Below are 17,680 nucleotides of genomic sequence, written 5' to 3'. Positions count from 1 at the left end.
TGCACCCCCTCCATGGATGAAAAGCCCCCACACATGAATGTTCTCAAGATCCTGTACTGTTGACAGACATAGGACTCATGGTAGCGCTCACCTTTTCTTATCTAGATAATCATTTTCCGGATGTCCCAAGTTTTATCCTCATATTTCCAGCAGAATATCAGGTTGTCCTTGATGTTTTACTTGGATAGAACAGGCTTCTTTGATGCCCTCCTTTAAGCTATGCCAGCCTCTGAATGCATTTGTCCCACTGTGGGTGCAGCTGCACTAACACCTGTCTGATGCTATTTCAGAGCATGCACTGGTGTTGAACCGATCCCCTTGGTCATGGGTGAGGAAAGTACAAACCACAGGCCATTTACGCCTGTGATATAATTTGTTCCAGTCTTTGGCCAGATTACCGTCAGCCGCAGTGCTTGGGTCACCAGCCCAGTTTGTCCTGCTGCGGCCTTTTAATTCTTCCCTAGACTGTATGCATATGCACACATCATCCACTACTGAACGCCATGGCGCACGCACTTCTGAATTACATCCTGATTACGTCCAGTGCCAAGATATTATTTGTATGTGGAGTTTGTCTGCTTTGCGTGCTTATTCTGCTCCTTTCTATGATGAATGCAGCCGTTGCAGTGACTCCTTTGTAATGTATACAGCAGTCGCAATGTCTCCTATGTGATGCATATTTACCAGTCTCAGTTTTTCCGATGTTATGCATATACAGCAGTTTCAATGTTTCCTATATGATGTATATACAGCAGTCTCAGTGTCTTCTAAGTAATGTATTCAGCAGCCTCATTGTTACATATGTGATATATGTATAGCAGTCTCTGTGTCTCCTATGTGATGAATACTGCAGAACTCCCGTGGCTTGATTTCTATGACAGTTACATGAGCAGTGATGACTTTATTTTGAGGAGTCATGCAGTGAAATGTGCATCTGCTGCGAGTTCTTAACAAAACTTATGATCACAAAGAGTTGACTGCGCTACAGATTGACACAAACCTGGAAGTTGTGAAGAGCCCCATCATCAGTGCCACCTAACATCACAGACTCCCTAAAGAGGAGCTGCATCATCACAATAGGGGTGTGTTAATTAAATGTTTGACCAAATATAGCAGGATCATTTTAGAGTTGATACTTTTGTATGGCTGCGAGTGAAGTTATACATTTCCCAATGGCCCTTGGCAGAAAAAAGATTCCCCACCTATGTCATCTGAATCCTTTTTTAAGAGACGGTCTTGGTACTTGCAGGTGTCATGATCCCAGTGCAGGTTTTGACCTGCACGTCAGGGGTTAATGTCTTGAGCCCAGTGCATGCTTTGACCTGCACGCCTGGGGTTAATTATTGTGGTCTCTCTTTGGTTCAGGGAGAGCTTCTTATAGCCCTGGGAAACTCCAATCCCCATCAGTTATACTTTTGCCTTTGGCCGAGTGTGTTGACCCCTGTGTGCCTGTTCGTTGTCTTCTAGCTTGTTTATATGGTTCTGTCCCCCGTTGTGAGTTTGCCTGTTGATTCTGTACTGTATATCTGTTTCTCTGGTTTCTGACTTCTTGGCTACATCCTGACTATCCTTTCTGTCTAAACCCTTTGGTATTGTTGTGCTATCTCATGCTTTGACCTCGGCCTGATCTGTTTACGTCCCTGTCTATGCCCCTTGGTAACTTTGTCCCATAATTACCCTGCTAGGAGTTTTCCTTCAACTCCTAGCTCTCTGAAGTTTAGGCCACGCCCCCAGCAGTCACGTGCTTCAGGTCCTGCTGGTCTGAAGCACGCATCTTCTCTGCTGCTGCCCGCTCCACAGGTATCGTAGAGCACAGTTTGTCTTAGGCTGTGTGCACACGCTGCGGAATCCGCTGCGGGTTTTTCCGCATGGAAACGCAGGTAAAGTGACCTGCGGATTTCCTGCAGTTTCACACCTCTACTATGTTAAAGGTGTGAAACCGCTGCGGAAAACGCAAACAATTGACATGCTGTGGTTTGTAAACCGCGGAAAAAACCGCACTGTTAGCACAGCGTTTTTGAAACCCCATAGGGTTTCATTGTACTGTACTTGGTCTGCGGAACTGCTGCGTTTCCGCAGGGGCAAAACCGCTGCGGAAACGCAGCAGAATCCGCAGCGTGTGCACACAGCCTTACTCAGGACACGCGCACTGGCTCAGTGAGCAAGTGCAGTGCGGTGTTCCTGACAGCAGGACTTTACTGGGCGCCCTGACGCCTTCTTCACAGCAATTCCCTTTGATCAATAATGGTTTATTTAGGGGCAATCTTACAAGTAGCAATGTCCTTGCCTGCAAAGCACTTTTGGTGCAAAGCGATGACTGACTGTACGGGTCTCCATGGCAAGGAATGACTTTGTAATTTTTTGTATTTCATATGATCATAATAATCTAGAGTTAACGCCGCTATAAAAAGGAAGATGAAAACTTTGTGAAAAACAAAATTTGTGTCAGTTTCAAGAGTTTTGGCAGCGACTGTATATATGGGAGATATCAGAGCAGCTATTCTCCTCCAACTAGCTCAGAGACAACTGAAATTTAGAGACAGAGCTGGCAGAGGGGAAAACTGGAGAAAATATAGGATTCAGGTGATATAAAGGCCAGGGATAGTGTTATTCCTCAGGTCCTTGCAGGACGCTTATTCTGAACAGTCACCTGATATGACAGGTACGCTTTACTGAAAGGTGTGGAAGAAAAATTTGGCAAATGCATTCATCACATCTTTTGCTGTTTATTTAGCGGAATATATCATGAGAAGTGCGGGATTACTGACACTTACTTCTATAAAAGAAAAATCCACCAATGCCGAGAAGAGCGACGACCACCACCACAGCTACGACCACAGCGATGACCCAGACACTGGACTTCTCTGGTTCTGGTTAGAAAACAGAAATATAAATCTGATCTGTGGATTACACTGAGAGCGTCATGTATCAGCCGCACATTAGTCTCCTCCGCAGCACTGATGACATATGGATCAACAATTGTCGATTGTGGCCAAATTGCCACTAGACCAGAAGAGATTCCAACGAAAGTGAGATAAAAAATATTAAATGTTTATTAATAACAAATTTAAAAATATGATTGTATACTAAAAAATAGACAGGGCTAAGGCCTCAAAAAACAAGGAGGGAAGAACACAGCCCAAAAGGCACAGCACAGTAATATATACCTCAGAACCGTACGTGTATATCAACATTAGGACACAAAGGCCGCCACTATATTATATCCATTAGTGCTGTCAATCAATAATAGATATTGGTACAATCCATGCAAAGCTTCATAACTGAGATACAGCAAATCACATAGTGGAAAAACCAATGTGACCAAAAGGATGTTACGAGGTGAGGATTAACCCAGTGCAGGAAATGTGCAAATATATTGTATCCTAAGCAGTGGCTATCCTCTTCTAGTCAGCAGCGGTATCTGATGAATCCAAGGACTGATTTACCATAATATCCCTGTAAATCAGGCTAGAATAATTCCCCCTATAATACATATATTACCTGGGTAAAGTGAATGGATGAACGTGTAGATAGTGGTGCTGGCAGGAGTGATGTAGCAGAGCTGTGTTACCCTCCCGCCCTTGGGTGCTGGTGGCAGCATACCGTTCTGGTGTTATTGGAGGATCCTGGCAGTGACGGACCGAAGGTTTATATATATATATTCCCGGCCTGGGACTGATGATATATGTACTGCCCTCACTGCAGAGTGCCCCGATGACCAGTACGTGACAGGGCAGCCTCTCCAGCGACTACTTATCCTAGGTGCATTTCCCTGACTGACCCGAGGGTAAGGGGGCGCCAGAGAGCTGCGACTGTGTAAGCTCCTTCACAGGTCGGTGACGGTCAGGGGACATCTGTATCTCCTGGCTCCTTCTCACGTGTGGTTTCCTTACAACAGATATTGTGTTATTCCTCAGATACAAGTGATATAATGACCAGATATCGTGTTATTCCTCAGATACAAGTGATATAATGGCCGGATATCGTGTTATTCCTCAGGTACAAGTGATACAATGGACAGATATCGTGTTATTCCTCAGATACAAGTGATATAATGGCCAGATATCATGTTATTCCCCAGATACAAGTGATATAATGGCCAGATATTGTGTTATTCCTCAGATACAAGTGGTATAATGGCCAGATATCGTGTTATTCCCCAGATACAAGTGATATAATGGCCAGATATTGTGTTATTCCTCAGATACAAGTGGTATAATGGCCAGATATCGTGTTATTCCTCAGATACAAGTGGTATAATGGCCAGATATCATGTTATTCCCCAGATACAAGTGATATAATGGCCAGATATTGTGTTATTCCTCAGATACAAGTGATATAATGGCCAGATATCGTGTTATTCCCCAGATACAAGTGATATAATGGCCAGATATTGTGTTATTCCTCAGATACAAGTGGTATAATGGCCAGATATCGTGTTATTCCTCAGATACAAGTGATATAATGGCCAGATATCATGTTATTCCCCAGATACAAGTGATATAATGGCCAGATATTGTGTTATTCCTCAGATACAAGTGATATAATGGCCAGATATCGTGTTATTCCCCAGATACAAGTGATATAATGGCCAGATATTGTGTTATTCCTCAGATACAAGTGGTATAATGGCCAGATATCGTGTTATTCCTCAGATACAAGTGGTATAATGGCCAGATATCGTGTTATTCCTCAGATACAAGTGACATAATGGCCGGATATCGTGTTATTCCTCAGGTACAAGTGATATAATGGCCAGATATCGTGTTATTCCTCAGGTACAAGTGATATAATGGCCAGATATCGTGTTATTCCTCAGATACAAGTGGTATAATGGCCAGATATCGTGTTATTCCTCAGATACAAGTGGTATAATGGCCAGATATCGTGTTATTCCTCAGATACAAGTGGTATAATGGCCAGATATCGTGTTATTCCTCAGATACAAGTGACATAATGGCCGGATATCGTGTTATTCCTCAGGTACAAGTGATATAATGGCCAGATATTGTGTTATTCCTCAGATACAAGTGGTATAATGGCCAGATATCGTGTTATTCCTCAGATACAAGTGGTATAATGGCCAGATATCGTGTTATTCCTCAGATACAAGTGACATAATGGCCGGATATCGTGTTATTCCTCAGGTACAAGTGATATAATGGCCAGATATCGTGTTATTCCTCAGGTACAAGTGGTATAATGGCCAGATATCGTGTTATTCCTCAGATACAAGTGATATAATGGCCAGATATCGTGTTATTCCTCAGGTACAAGTGATATAATGGCCAGATATCGTGTTATTCCTCAGGTACAAGTGATATAATGGCCGGATATCGTGTTATTCCTCAGGTACAAGTGATATAATGGCCAGATATCGTGTTATTCCTCAGATACAAGTGATATAATGGCCAGATATCGTGTTATTCCTCAGGTACAATTGATATAATGGCCAGATATCGTGTTATTCCTCAGGTACAAGTGATATAATGGCCAGATATATCGTGTTATTCCCCAGATACAAGTGATATAATGGCCAGATATATCGTGTTATTCCCCAGATACAAGTGATATAATGGCCAGATATCGTGTTATTCCTCAGATACAAGTGATATAATGGCCAGATATCGTGTAATTCCTCAGATACAAGTGATATAATGGCCAGATATCGTGTTATTCCTCAGATACAAGTGATATAATGGCCAGATATCGTGTTATTCCTCAGGTACAAGTGATATAATGGCCAGATATCGTGTTATTCCTCAGGTACAAGTGATATAATGGCCGGATATCGTGTTATTCCTCAGGTACAAGTGATATAATGGCCAGATATCGTGTTATTCCTCAGATACAAGTGATATAATGGCCAGATATCGTGTTATTCCTCAGGTACAATTGATATAATGGCCAGATATCGTGTTATTCCTCAGGTACAAGTGATATAATGGCCAGATATATCGTGTTATTCCCCAGATACAAGTGATATAATGGCCAGATATCGTGTTATTCCTCAGATACAAGTGATATAATGGCCAGATATCGTGTTATCCATCAGATACAAGTGACATAATGGCCGGATATCGTGTTATTCCTCAGGTACAAGTGATATAATGGCCAGATATCGTGTTATTCCTCAGATACAAGTGATATAATGGCCAGATATCGTGTTATTCCTCAGGTACAAGTGATATAATGGCCAGATATCGTGTTATTCCTCAGGTACAAGTGGTATAATGGCCAGATATCGTGTTATTCCTCAGGTACAAGTGATATAATGGCCAGATATCGTGTTATTCCTCAGATACAAGTGATATAATGGCCAGATATCGTGTTATTCCTCAGGTACAAGTGATATAATGGCCAGATATCGTGTTATTCCTCAGGTACAAGTGATATAATGGCCAGATATCGTGTTATTCCTCAGATACAAGTGATATAATGGCCAGATATCGTGTTATCCATCAGATACAAGTGACATAATGGCCGGATATCGTGTTATTCCTCAGGTACAAGTGATATAATGGCCAGATATCGTGTTATTCCTCAGATACAAGTGATATAATGGCCAGATATCGTGTTATTCCTCAGATACAAGTGATATAATGGCCAGATATCGTGTTATTCCTCAGGTACAAGTGATATAATGGCCAGATATCGTGTTATTCCTCAGGTACAAGTGATATAATGGCCAGATATTGTGTTATTCCTCAGATACAAGTGATATAATGGCCAGATATCGTGTTATCCATCAGATACAAGTGACATAATGGCCAGATATCGTGTTATTCCTCAGGTACAAGTGATATAATGGCCAGATATCGTGTTATTCCTCAGGTACAAGTGATATAATGGCCAGATATCGTGTTATTCCTCAGGTACAAGTGATATAATGGCCAGATATCGTGTTATTCCTCAGATACAAGTGATATAATGGCCAGATATCGTGTTATTCCTCAGGTACAAGTGATATAATGGCCAGATATCGTGTTATTCCTCAGGTACAAGTGATATAATGGCCAGATATCGTGTTATTCCTCAGATACAAGTGATATAATGGCCAGATATCGTGTTATCCATCAGATACAAGTGACATAATGGCCGGATATCGTGTTATTCCTCAGGTACAAGTGATATAATGGCCAGATATCGTGTTATTCCTCAGATACAAGTGATATAATGGCCAGATATCGTGTTATTCCTCAGATACAAGTGATATAATGGCCAGATATCGTGTTATTCCTCAGGTACAAGTGATATAATGGCCAGATATCGTGTTATTCCTCAGGTACAAGTGATATAATGGCCAGATATTGTGTTATTCCTCAGATACAAGTGATATAATGGCCAGATATCGTGTTATCCATCAGATACAAGTGACATAATGGCCGGATATCGTGTTATTCCTCAGGTACAAGTGATATAATGGCCAGATATCGTGTTATTCCTCAGGTACAAGTGATATAATGGCCAGATATCGTGTTATTCCTCAGATACAAGTGATATAATGGCCAGATATCGTGTTATTCCTCAGACACAAGTGATATAATGGCCAGATATCGTGTTATTCCTCAGATACAAGTGATATAATGGCCAGATATCATGTTATTCCTCAGATACAAGTGATATAATGGCCAGATATCGTGTTATTCCTCAGATACAAGTGATATAATGGCCAGATATCGTGTTATTCCTCAGATACAAGTGATATAACGGCCAGCTATCGTGTTATTCCTCAGACACAAGTGATATAATGGTCAGATATCGTGTTATTCCTCCTGTACACAGCACAGATTATTCTGCAGTTACTATTAGTCACGTACAGAACGGTTCAGTCGTTTCATATTAATAAGATGTCGGTGACTATACAATTACATGTCACAATAGTGTTCGCCAGTCATGACATATTCCAGTATTTCCCCATCTCCCCCCCCCAGTATGGACACTACTCACCCCACACGATATACTGCGGCTTCTCCAGGCTGTCGTGATCCACATAACAGGAGTATCTGTCGCCATCTTTGGGGGTCACTTCCGCGCTGACCCTGATCTGATAGGTGCCGTCAGGATTGGGGAGGACGTGTGTGGTCTCATATGAGTGAACCTCGTCCTCCTTGTTCATCCACTTCACATCCACAGCTCGGGGGTGAAATCCATACACCTGGCAGTGAAGCTTCACGGTGTCACCTTTCTCCTGACCGGACACCTTCACCTGGGGCCGAACTGAGAGGGAAGAAGAAGGTATAAATGGGGTAAGCACAGATCTGATCTGTCTCCTGTCTGGGGGTCTCTACTCTCATGCATTCCTGACAGTGACCATGTCACCACACTGCAGCACTGACCACTTATAACCACACGGCTCACAGTCCACTTTACAATTCTGAGTGGTACATTCACTACACATCCCAGCAACACAGGAGATTTCTGATGAAGGTCTATGATTGGAAGAAACGTCAATTTAAGCCGTTTATCACAGACTGACCTCGACTGATAATAAATCCACAATTCTTGCACAGCTTCCTATCGATCGCTGAGCTTTACTGATAATACAGATTGGAGCCGCACCTGACCGGCCGCTACCAGAGCGCCGTATACAGACGCCTGAAAATGACGCACCTACTGGAGATGGACAGACATACTACATCTTAGTGTCCCCCTCCAGTAGGCGTACACTTCTGAAAATGATGCTCGGCAGAACGGACGTGTGTTGTGTCAGCACCATTACAGGCTATGGCCCGTCAGCGCATACACCACACAAGCCCCAACGGGGCCAACGCACGGGGGCCTGAAAGCAATGTGAGAGCCCCCTAAATCTGCCTGTGATCTCCGTAATGTCTCCTTACATGTATGACAATCGTCAGGAACGAAGAAGCTATTTATATTTATATAGTTGCCAAACTCGTGTCAATGCAATGATACCTGACCGATATTAACCCCTTCCCGACATGGTGATTTTACGTTTTGTTTCTGCCTTCCCTTCCTATAGGAGCCATAGCTATTTTTTCTGTCTGTAGCCGCATGAGACCTTGTTTTCTGCGGGACAAGTTGCACTTTTGAATGACACCATCCATTTCACCATGTAATTTACTGGAAAACAGGGAAAAAATTGTAACTGCAGCAAAATTGCGAAAAAAAAAGGTGAAAATTCTATATATAATAGCTTTTTTATTTAGTTTTTATGGCATTTATTATAGGGTGAGAATGATCCGGCAGCCGATGCTCCGGGTCAGTGCGATCACCTGTGATAGAAACAGGCAGATTTATTACAGACTTTGGAAATACTCTATAAAATAAACTGTGGCTTCTGTCGCCATTTCCCGAGACCTGTGACATTCCCGGTGTTCCGGTGACGGGGCTGTGAGGGACGGGACATTGTGCTCGGAGTCGGTGTTTTTTATTAATACCATCCTGGGCTTGATGTGACACATTCATCACTTCTAACTTTACCCTGTAATGTTGCAGCAGCTGAAAAACTGCAATATTGGTGTTTTCAATATTTTTTCTCATTACAGTGTTTACTAAATATAAATAAGACGAAAAGTTTTTTTGACAATTTTAACCCCTTCACCCCCAAGGGTGGTTTGCACGTTAATGCCCGGGCCAATTTTTACAATTCTGACCACTGTCCCTTTATGAGGTCATAACTCTGGAACGCTTCCATGGATCCCGGTGATTCTGACATTGTTTTCTTGTGACATATTGTACTTCATGTTAGTGGTAAAATTTCATTCATATGACTTGCATTTATTTGTGAAAAAAATGGAAATATGGCGGAAATTTTGCAATTTTCCAACTTTTAATTTTTATGCCCTTAAATCACAGAGATGTGGCACACAAAAACTTAATGAGTAAAATTTCCCACATGTTTACTTTACATCAGCACAATTTGGGAACCAAAATGTTTTTTTGTTAGGAAGTTATAGGGGTTAAAAGTTGACCAGCGATTTCTCATTTTTAAAACACCATTTTATTTTTACGGACCACATCACATTTGAAGTCACTTTGAGGGGTCTGTATGATAGAAAATACCCAAAAGTGACACCATTCTAAAAACTGCACCCCTTAAGGTGCCCAAAACCACATTCAAGAAGTTTATTAACCCCTCAGGTGCTTCACAGGAATTTTTTGAATGTTTAAAAATAAACATTTAACTTTTGCACAAAAAAATTACTTCAGGTCAAATTTTTTTTTTATTTTACCAAGTGTAAAAGGAGAAATTGGACTGCAAGAGTTATTGTGCAATTTGTCCTGAGTACGCTGATACCCCATATGTGGGGGTAAACCACTATTTGGGCGCATGGCAGAGCTCGGAAGGGAAGCGGTGCTATTTTACTTTTTTGGCTGGAATAGAGATCGGACGCCAATTCACGTTTGGAGAGCCCCTGATGTGCCTAAACAATGGAATCCTCCCACAAGTGACCCCAGTTTGGAAACTAGACCCCCAAAGAACTTATCTAGATGTGTGGTGAGCACTTTGAACCCCCAAGTGCATCACAGAAGTTTATAACGCCCGGGCGTGAAAATAAAAAAAATCATTTTTTCCTTTTTATTTTCCCAAGGGTAACATGAGAAATTGGACCCCAAATGTTGTCCAATTTGTCCTGAGTACGCTGATACCCCATATGTAGAAGAAAACTACTGTATGGGCACACGTCAGGGCTCGGACGGAAGGGAAGTAGTGACGTTTTGGAATGCAGACATTGATGGAATGATCTGTAGGTGTCATGTCACATTTGGAGAGCCCCTGATGTGCCTAAACAGTGGAAACCCCCACAAGTGACTCCATTTTGGAAACTAGCCCCCCAAGGAACTTATCTAGATGTGTGGTGAGCACTTTGAACCCCCAAGTGCTTTGCAGAAGTTTATAACGTAGAGCCATAAAAATATCATTTTTTTCCACAAAAATTATGTTTTTGCCCCCAATATTTTATTTTCCAAAGAGTAACAGGAGAAATTGGACCCTAAAAGCTGTTTTGCAATTTGTCCTGAGTAGGCTAATGCCCCATATGTGGGGGTAAACCACTGTTTGGGCGCATGGCAGAGCTTGGAAGGGAAGGAGTACTGTTTGACTTTTTCAATGCAGAATTGGCTGGAATTGAGATCAGACGCCATGTTGCATTTGGAGATCCCCTGATGTGCCCAAACAGTGGAAACCCCCCAATTCTAACTCCAACCCTAACCTCAACACACCCCTAACCCTAATCTCAGCCCTAACCCCTAATGGGAAAATGGAAATAAATACATTTTTTTAATTTTATTATTTTTCCCTAACTAAGGGGGTGATAACAGGGGGTTTGATTTACTATTTATGGCGGTTTTTATGTTTGGCAGCTGTCACACGCTAAAAGACGCTTTTTATTGGCAAAATAGTTTTTGCATCACCACATTTTGAGAGCTATAATTTTTCCATATTTTGACCCACCGAGTCATATGAGGTCTTATTTCTTGCGGGACGAGTTGACATTTTTATTGGTACCATTTTCGGGTACGTGATATTTTTTGATCACTTTTTATTCTGATTTTAGAGAGGCAGAATGAACAAAAACCAGCATTTCATGAATTTCTTTTGGGGGGTGTGGTAAAATTGATAAAGCGATTCTATTGTTCGGGTCAGTACTGTTACAGCGATACCTCATTTATATCATTTTTTTATGTTTTGGCGCTTTTATACAATAAAAACAATTTTATATAAAAAATAATTATTTTTGCATCGCTTTATTCTGCAAGCTATAACTTTTTTATTTTTTCGCTGATGATGCTGTATGGCGGCTCGGTTTTTGCGGGACAAGATGTCGGTTTCAGCGGTACCATGTTTATTTATATCCGTCTTTTTGATAGCGCATTATTGCACTTTTTGGTCGGCGGTATGATGATAAAGCATTGTTTTTTGCTTTTTTTTTTTGAAGAGGTTCACTAGTGGGACAGTTTTATAGGGCGGGTCGTTACAGACGCGGCAATACTAAATGTGTATTCTATCGTGTATTTATTGGGGAATTTTTTTTTTTAAATTTATTTAGGGATTTTTTATTAATTATTTTTACACTTGATTTTTTTTTTTTTTTTTTTACTTTATAGTAATGTCCCAGTGGGACATCACTATATAGTGTCAGATCGCTGATCTGACACTTTGCACAGCACTGTGTCAGATCAGCGATCTGACAGGCGCTGCGCAGTCTCTCAGTGCCTGCTCTCAGCTGCAGGACCCCGAAGGCCCCCACGGCCATATTAGATCTGGAGGCCTGCAGGGAGGAGGATCCTCGGAGCAGCGCGACACATCGCTCTGCTCCAGGGGTCTTAGGAAGCACGAAGGGAGCCCCCTCCCTGCGCGCTTCTTCCCTATGCCCCGGTACACTGTGATCATGTTTGATCACAGTGTGCCAGGGGGTTAATGTGCCGGGTGTCAGCTGTGATAATCAGCCGACACCTGGCCGCGATAAGCGGCGCTCACCCTGTGAGTGCCGCTGATTGCGCTGGACGTACTATTCCGTCCTTGGGACTTAGGTCCCAGGTCACATGGACGGAATAGTACGTCCAATGTAGGTAAGGGGTTAAAACCCCTTCCTGACATCTGACGTACTATCCCATCCATGTACCCTCGGCCTGCCTGCCCATGGATGGGAAAGTACGTCCAATGTAGGTATGGGGTTAAAACCCCTTTCTGACATCTGATGTACTATCCCAGCCATGTACCCTGGGCCTGCCTGCCCATGGATGGGATAGTATGTCATAGCGATCGGCCGCGCATACGGGTGTTGTGCGGCCGATGGCGACCGGGTGTCGGCTGATTCTCACAGCTGACACCCAGTACTAAGTGCCAGGAGCGGTCACAGACCACCCCTGGCACTTTAACCCCTGAAATGCTGTGATCGAACACGACCGCAGCATTCCGGGAGCAGGCAGAGGGGCTGCAGCTCTGACAGCCCCTCTCCCTTTGGATCGGAGATCCCGCGGCGTTACGTAGGGTCCCGATCACTGCCATGGAGACCCGATGTCGTCATGACAACACCCGGATCTCCAGTGCTGAGCGACTTCCTGACATGTGCAGTGCAAGTCATGAAGTCTTTCAGGTTAGTGTAAGGGCTCATACTCACTGCGAGAGAATCACACGATTCTGGTGAGAGTCTCTCGCATGAAAACCTGGCACAGCCGCTGCGACTGAAGCGTGCGGCTACATGTATTTCTATGCAGCCACATGCTCCGGTCTCAGTGCCGGCGGCAGCGCCAGGTTTTCATGCGAGAAACTCGCACCAGAATCGTGTGATTCTCTCGCAGTGAGTATGAGCCCTAATAGAAACTGCAGCGCTGACAGCTTCTATAGCATGCAGATCTGCATGCTATAGAAGTGTTCAGCCTGCAGAAAATGAGTGTCCCATAGTGGGACAAATTGTAAAAGTAAGAATTAAAATTAAAAAAAATTTTTTAAATAATTGTAAAAATATTTTAAAAATAAAAAATAATTTAAAACAATGCTTTATCATCATACCTCCGAACAAAAAGTGCAATAACGCGCAAGAAAAATATCAGAAAGGCAGAGAAGAAGAATGGTGAGAACAGTCAAGGACAATCCACAGACCACCTCCAAAGACCTGCAGCATCATCTTGCTGCAGATGGTGTCACTGTGCATCGGTCAACAATACAGCGCATGCATAACGCCTTTTTGTATGACCAAACAACTCAATCTTTGTTTCATCAGTCCACAGGACCTTCTTCCAAAATGTAACTGGCTTGTTCTAATGTTCTTTTGCATACCTCAGGTGACTCTGTTTGTGGCGTGCTTGCAGAAACGGCTTCTTTCGCATCACTCTCCCATACAGCTTCTCCTTGTGCAAAGTGCGCTGTATTGTTGACCGATGCACAGTGACACCATCTGCAGCAAGATGATGCTGCAGGTCTTTGGAGGTGGTCTGTGGATTGTCCTTGACTGTTCTCACCATTCTTCTTCTCTGCCTTTCTGATATTTTTCTTGGCCTGCCACTTCTGGGCTTAACAAGAACTGTACCTGTGTTCTTCCATTTCCTTACTATGTTCCTCACAGTGGAAACTGACAGGTTAAATCTCTGAGACAACTTTTTGTATCCTTCCCCTGAAAAGCTATGTTGAATAATCTTTGTTTTCAGATCATTTGAGAGTTGTTTTGAGGAGCCCATGATGCCACTCTTCATAGGAGAATCAAATAGGAGAACTACTTGCAAGTGGCCACATTAAATACCTTTTCTCATGATTTGATACACCTGGCTATGAAGTTCAAAGCTCAATGAGGTTACAAAACCAATTTAGTGCTTCAGGAAGTCAGTAAAAAGTAGTTAGGAGTGTTCAAATCAAGAAAATGATAAGGGTGCCCATACTTTTGCACCGGTCAAATTTTGTTTAAATGCATATTGCACATTTTCTGTTAGTACAATAAACCTCATTTGAATCCACAAATATAACTGAGTCCATCAGTTATTAGATATATGAAACTGAAATACCTGTTGCAAAAACCAAAATTGCTATTAAGAAAAAAGGTTAACATTAATAGGGGTGCCCAAACTTTTACATATGACTGTAATATTTTTTATTTTTATTTTCACGCCCGGGCGTTATAAACTTCTGTGATGCACTTGGGGGTTCAAAGTTCTCACCACACATTTAGATAAGTTCCTTGGGGGGGTCTAGTTTCCAAAATGGAGTCACTTGTGGGAGGTTTCCACTGTTTAGGCACATCAGGGGCTCTCCAAATGCGACATGGTGTCCTCTCTCAATTCCAGCCAATTCTGCGTTGAAAAAGTCAAACGGTGCTCCTTCCCTTCCAAGCTCTGCCATGCGCCCGAACAGTGTTTTACCCCCACATATGGGTTATCAGCGTACTCAGGACAAATTGCACAACAACTTTTGCAGTCCAATTTCTCCTGTTACCCTTGGTAAAAAAAAAAATTGGATCTGAAGTAATTTTTTTGTGAAAAAAAGGTAAATGTTCATTTTTTTTTTTTTTTTAAACATTCCAAAAATTCCTGTGAAGCACCTGAAGGGTTAAAAAACTTCTTGAAAGTGGTGTTGAGCACCTTGAGGGGTGCAGTTTTTAGAATGGTGTCACTTTTGGGTATTTTCTATCATATAGACCCCTCAAAGTGGCTTCAAATGTGATGTGGTCCGTAAAAATAAAATGGTGTTGTGAAAATGAGAAATCGCTGGTCAACTTTTAACCTTATAACTTCCTAGCAAAAAAAATTTTGGTTCCAAAATTGTGCTGATGTAAAGTAAACAGGTGGGAAATGTTATTTATTAAGTATTTTGTGTGACGTCTGTGATTTAAGGGCAAATTCAAAGTAGGAAAATTGTGAAATTTTCCCCAAATTTCCTTTTTTCTTTTCACAAATAAACGCAAGTTATATAGAAGAAATTTTACCACTAACATGAAGTACAATATGTCACGAGAAAACAATGTCAGAATCACCGGGATCCATGGAAGCTCCAGAGTTATTACCTCAAAGCGACAGTGGACAGAATTGTAAAAATTGGCCCAGGCATTAAGCTGCAAACAACCCTTGTGGGTAGAGGGGTTAAAACAATTTTTTCCTGCATTTTATAGTCCTTTTAGGGATCCAGAACCTGCAGTCGCCGATCCCTTGTACTAGATCCTGCAGCACCGCAGTATTGGGGTATATAGTACAAATCAGGGTCTCCTGTGCAGCTACAGAAGGGTCTTCAGCTCCGTCATGACAGGGACAGGGGCGTTCAGCAGACCCCCGACTGCCATGGCAGCTTATTGGCTCCCCACGATCGTGCTGCGGGGAAGCTGACGGGCGCTTAAGGGCATGTCACACTAAGAGATATCGCTAGCAATATCGCTATGTCTGATACCTCCGACCGGCTCCCCCCGCTGGTTATCGATAATCGCGCGAGATTGTCCTGGACCGTTTCTCGTCGTCGGCTTCCTGCGGCGCTTCCTGCTGTGAAGACGAGCGACGCGTGGACGCAGGCGGGAGGACGCAGGATCGCCTATTGTGACAGGTAAGTAGCGACCCCCGTCCCCAGCGATGTCGCTAGTGAGATCTGCCTGTGTGACAGCTCACTAGCAACCACTTAGCGATGCACCAGCGATCCTGACTGCGTCATATCGCTGGTCGGGATCGCTGGTACATCGCTAAGTGTGACAGTACCTTTAGAATAAACATCTGCTGTAAATGCTGCTCTCAGCGATTGACAGCGGCATCTGACTGATAACAGCCATGGTTGGAGCTCGGCTTCACCCCCAGCACTTAGAGGCAGATGATGGGTGAATAGAGCAGTCATCACCTGCCGGGAATGTGGCAGCTCAGCTCCTGAGCCCGCACCAGAGACAGAGAGCTGACACTGAATGGACCGGTATGTCTAATGTCAATAAGGGGTTAAAGAGAACCCGTCTCCTCTCTTGTCGATTTTAGCACAAAACTTGCATTTCCCATTAAATAACAATTCTGGAGCATCTTTTCTCAGGTTTCTGCATTCTGCGGTTCCTCTGTTATTCCTCCTGGAAATGTATAAATGACTGGACATCGGCTGTATCCTGCACAATGTGGCCGCTCCGCACTGATCGCACAGTGTCAGTCTGTGGAGGACGCCCCGGACTAGTAACACCGAGCGGTCAGATAAGTCAGACAAGTCTAGAAGGAAGAACCGAGGAACAGGACGATATGGAGCTGTAAGAAAAGACGGATTCACAGAATAAACAGCAGGAGCCGACAGGGGCTTATTACCTGTATGGGGGGTTCAGTGCCGGGGACAGAGGGGACTACAAGTACAAGGCTGACCATAAATCACACAGAGGTGACAGGGGCTTATTACCTATATGGGGGATTCAGTGCCGGGGACAGAGGGGACTACAAGTACAAGGCTGACCATAAATCACACATCACACAGAGGTGACAGGGGCTTATTACCTATATGGGGGATTCAGTGCCGGGGACAGAGGGGACTACAAGTACAAGGCTGACCATAAATCACACATCACACAGAGGTGACAGGGGCTTATTACCTATATGGGGGATTCAGTGCCGGGGACAGAGGGGACTACAAGTACAAGGCTGACCATAAATCACACATCACACAGAGGTGACAGGGGCTTATTACCTATATGGGGGATTTAGTGTCGGGGACAGAGGGGACTACAAGTACAAGGCTGACCATAAATCACCCATCACACAGAGGTGACAGGGGCTTATTACCTATATGGGGGGGATTCAGTGCTGGGGACAGAGGGGACTACAAGTACAAGGCTGACCATAAATCACACATCACACAGAGGTGACAGGGGCTTATTACCTATATGGGGGGATTCAGTGCTGGGGACAGAGGGGACTACAAGTACAAGGCTGACCATAAATCACACATCACACAGAGGTGACAGGGGCTTATTACCTATATGGGGGATTCAGTGCCGGGGACAGAGGGGACTACAAGTACAAGGCTGACCATAAATCACACATCACACAGAGGTGACAGGGGCTTATTACCTATATGGGGGATTCAGTGCCGGGGACAGAGGGGACTACAAGTACAAGGCTGACCATAAATCACACATCACACAGAGGTGACAGGGGCTTATTACCTATATGGGGGATTCAGTGCTGGGGACAGAGGGGACTACAAGTACAAGGCTGACCATAAATCACACATCACACAGAGGTGACAGGGGCTTATTACCTATATGGGGGGATTCAGTGC

The 17,680-nt window shown here is 43.3% G+C and overlaps 1 protein-coding gene across 2 annotated transcripts in view; it reads right to left on the bottom strand.

Annotated features, from left to right (window-relative positions):
* Nucleotides 1-17,680, bottom strand: part of LOC141048421 (class I histocompatibility antigen, F10 alpha chain-like) — a 490,026-nt gene that overhangs the window by 25,629 nt on the left and 446,717 nt on the right. For both annotated transcript variants that reach the window (XM_073543971.1, XM_073543970.1), the window contains exons 4-5: nt 7,951-8,220; nt 2,775-2,870 (exon numbers count right to left, since the gene is read on the bottom strand). In XM_073543971.1, the coding sequence (XP_073400072.1) occupies nt 2,775-2,870; nt 7,951-8,220 (366 nt within the window). The remainder of the gene's footprint in view (nt 1-2,774; nt 2,871-7,950; nt 8,221-17,680) is intronic.

This window comes from Dendrobates tinctorius, unplaced genomic scaffold (genome assembly GCF_039654945.1).
Source record: "Dendrobates tinctorius isolate UK_male_01 unplaced genomic scaffold, ASM3965494v1 ptg000135l, whole genome shotgun sequence".
Taxonomy (NCBI): domain Eukaryota; kingdom Metazoa; phylum Chordata; class Amphibia; order Anura; family Dendrobatidae; genus Dendrobates; species Dendrobates tinctorius.
Note: the sequence above shows the minus strand (reverse complement) of the source record. Positions and strands in the feature narration are given on the sequence as shown.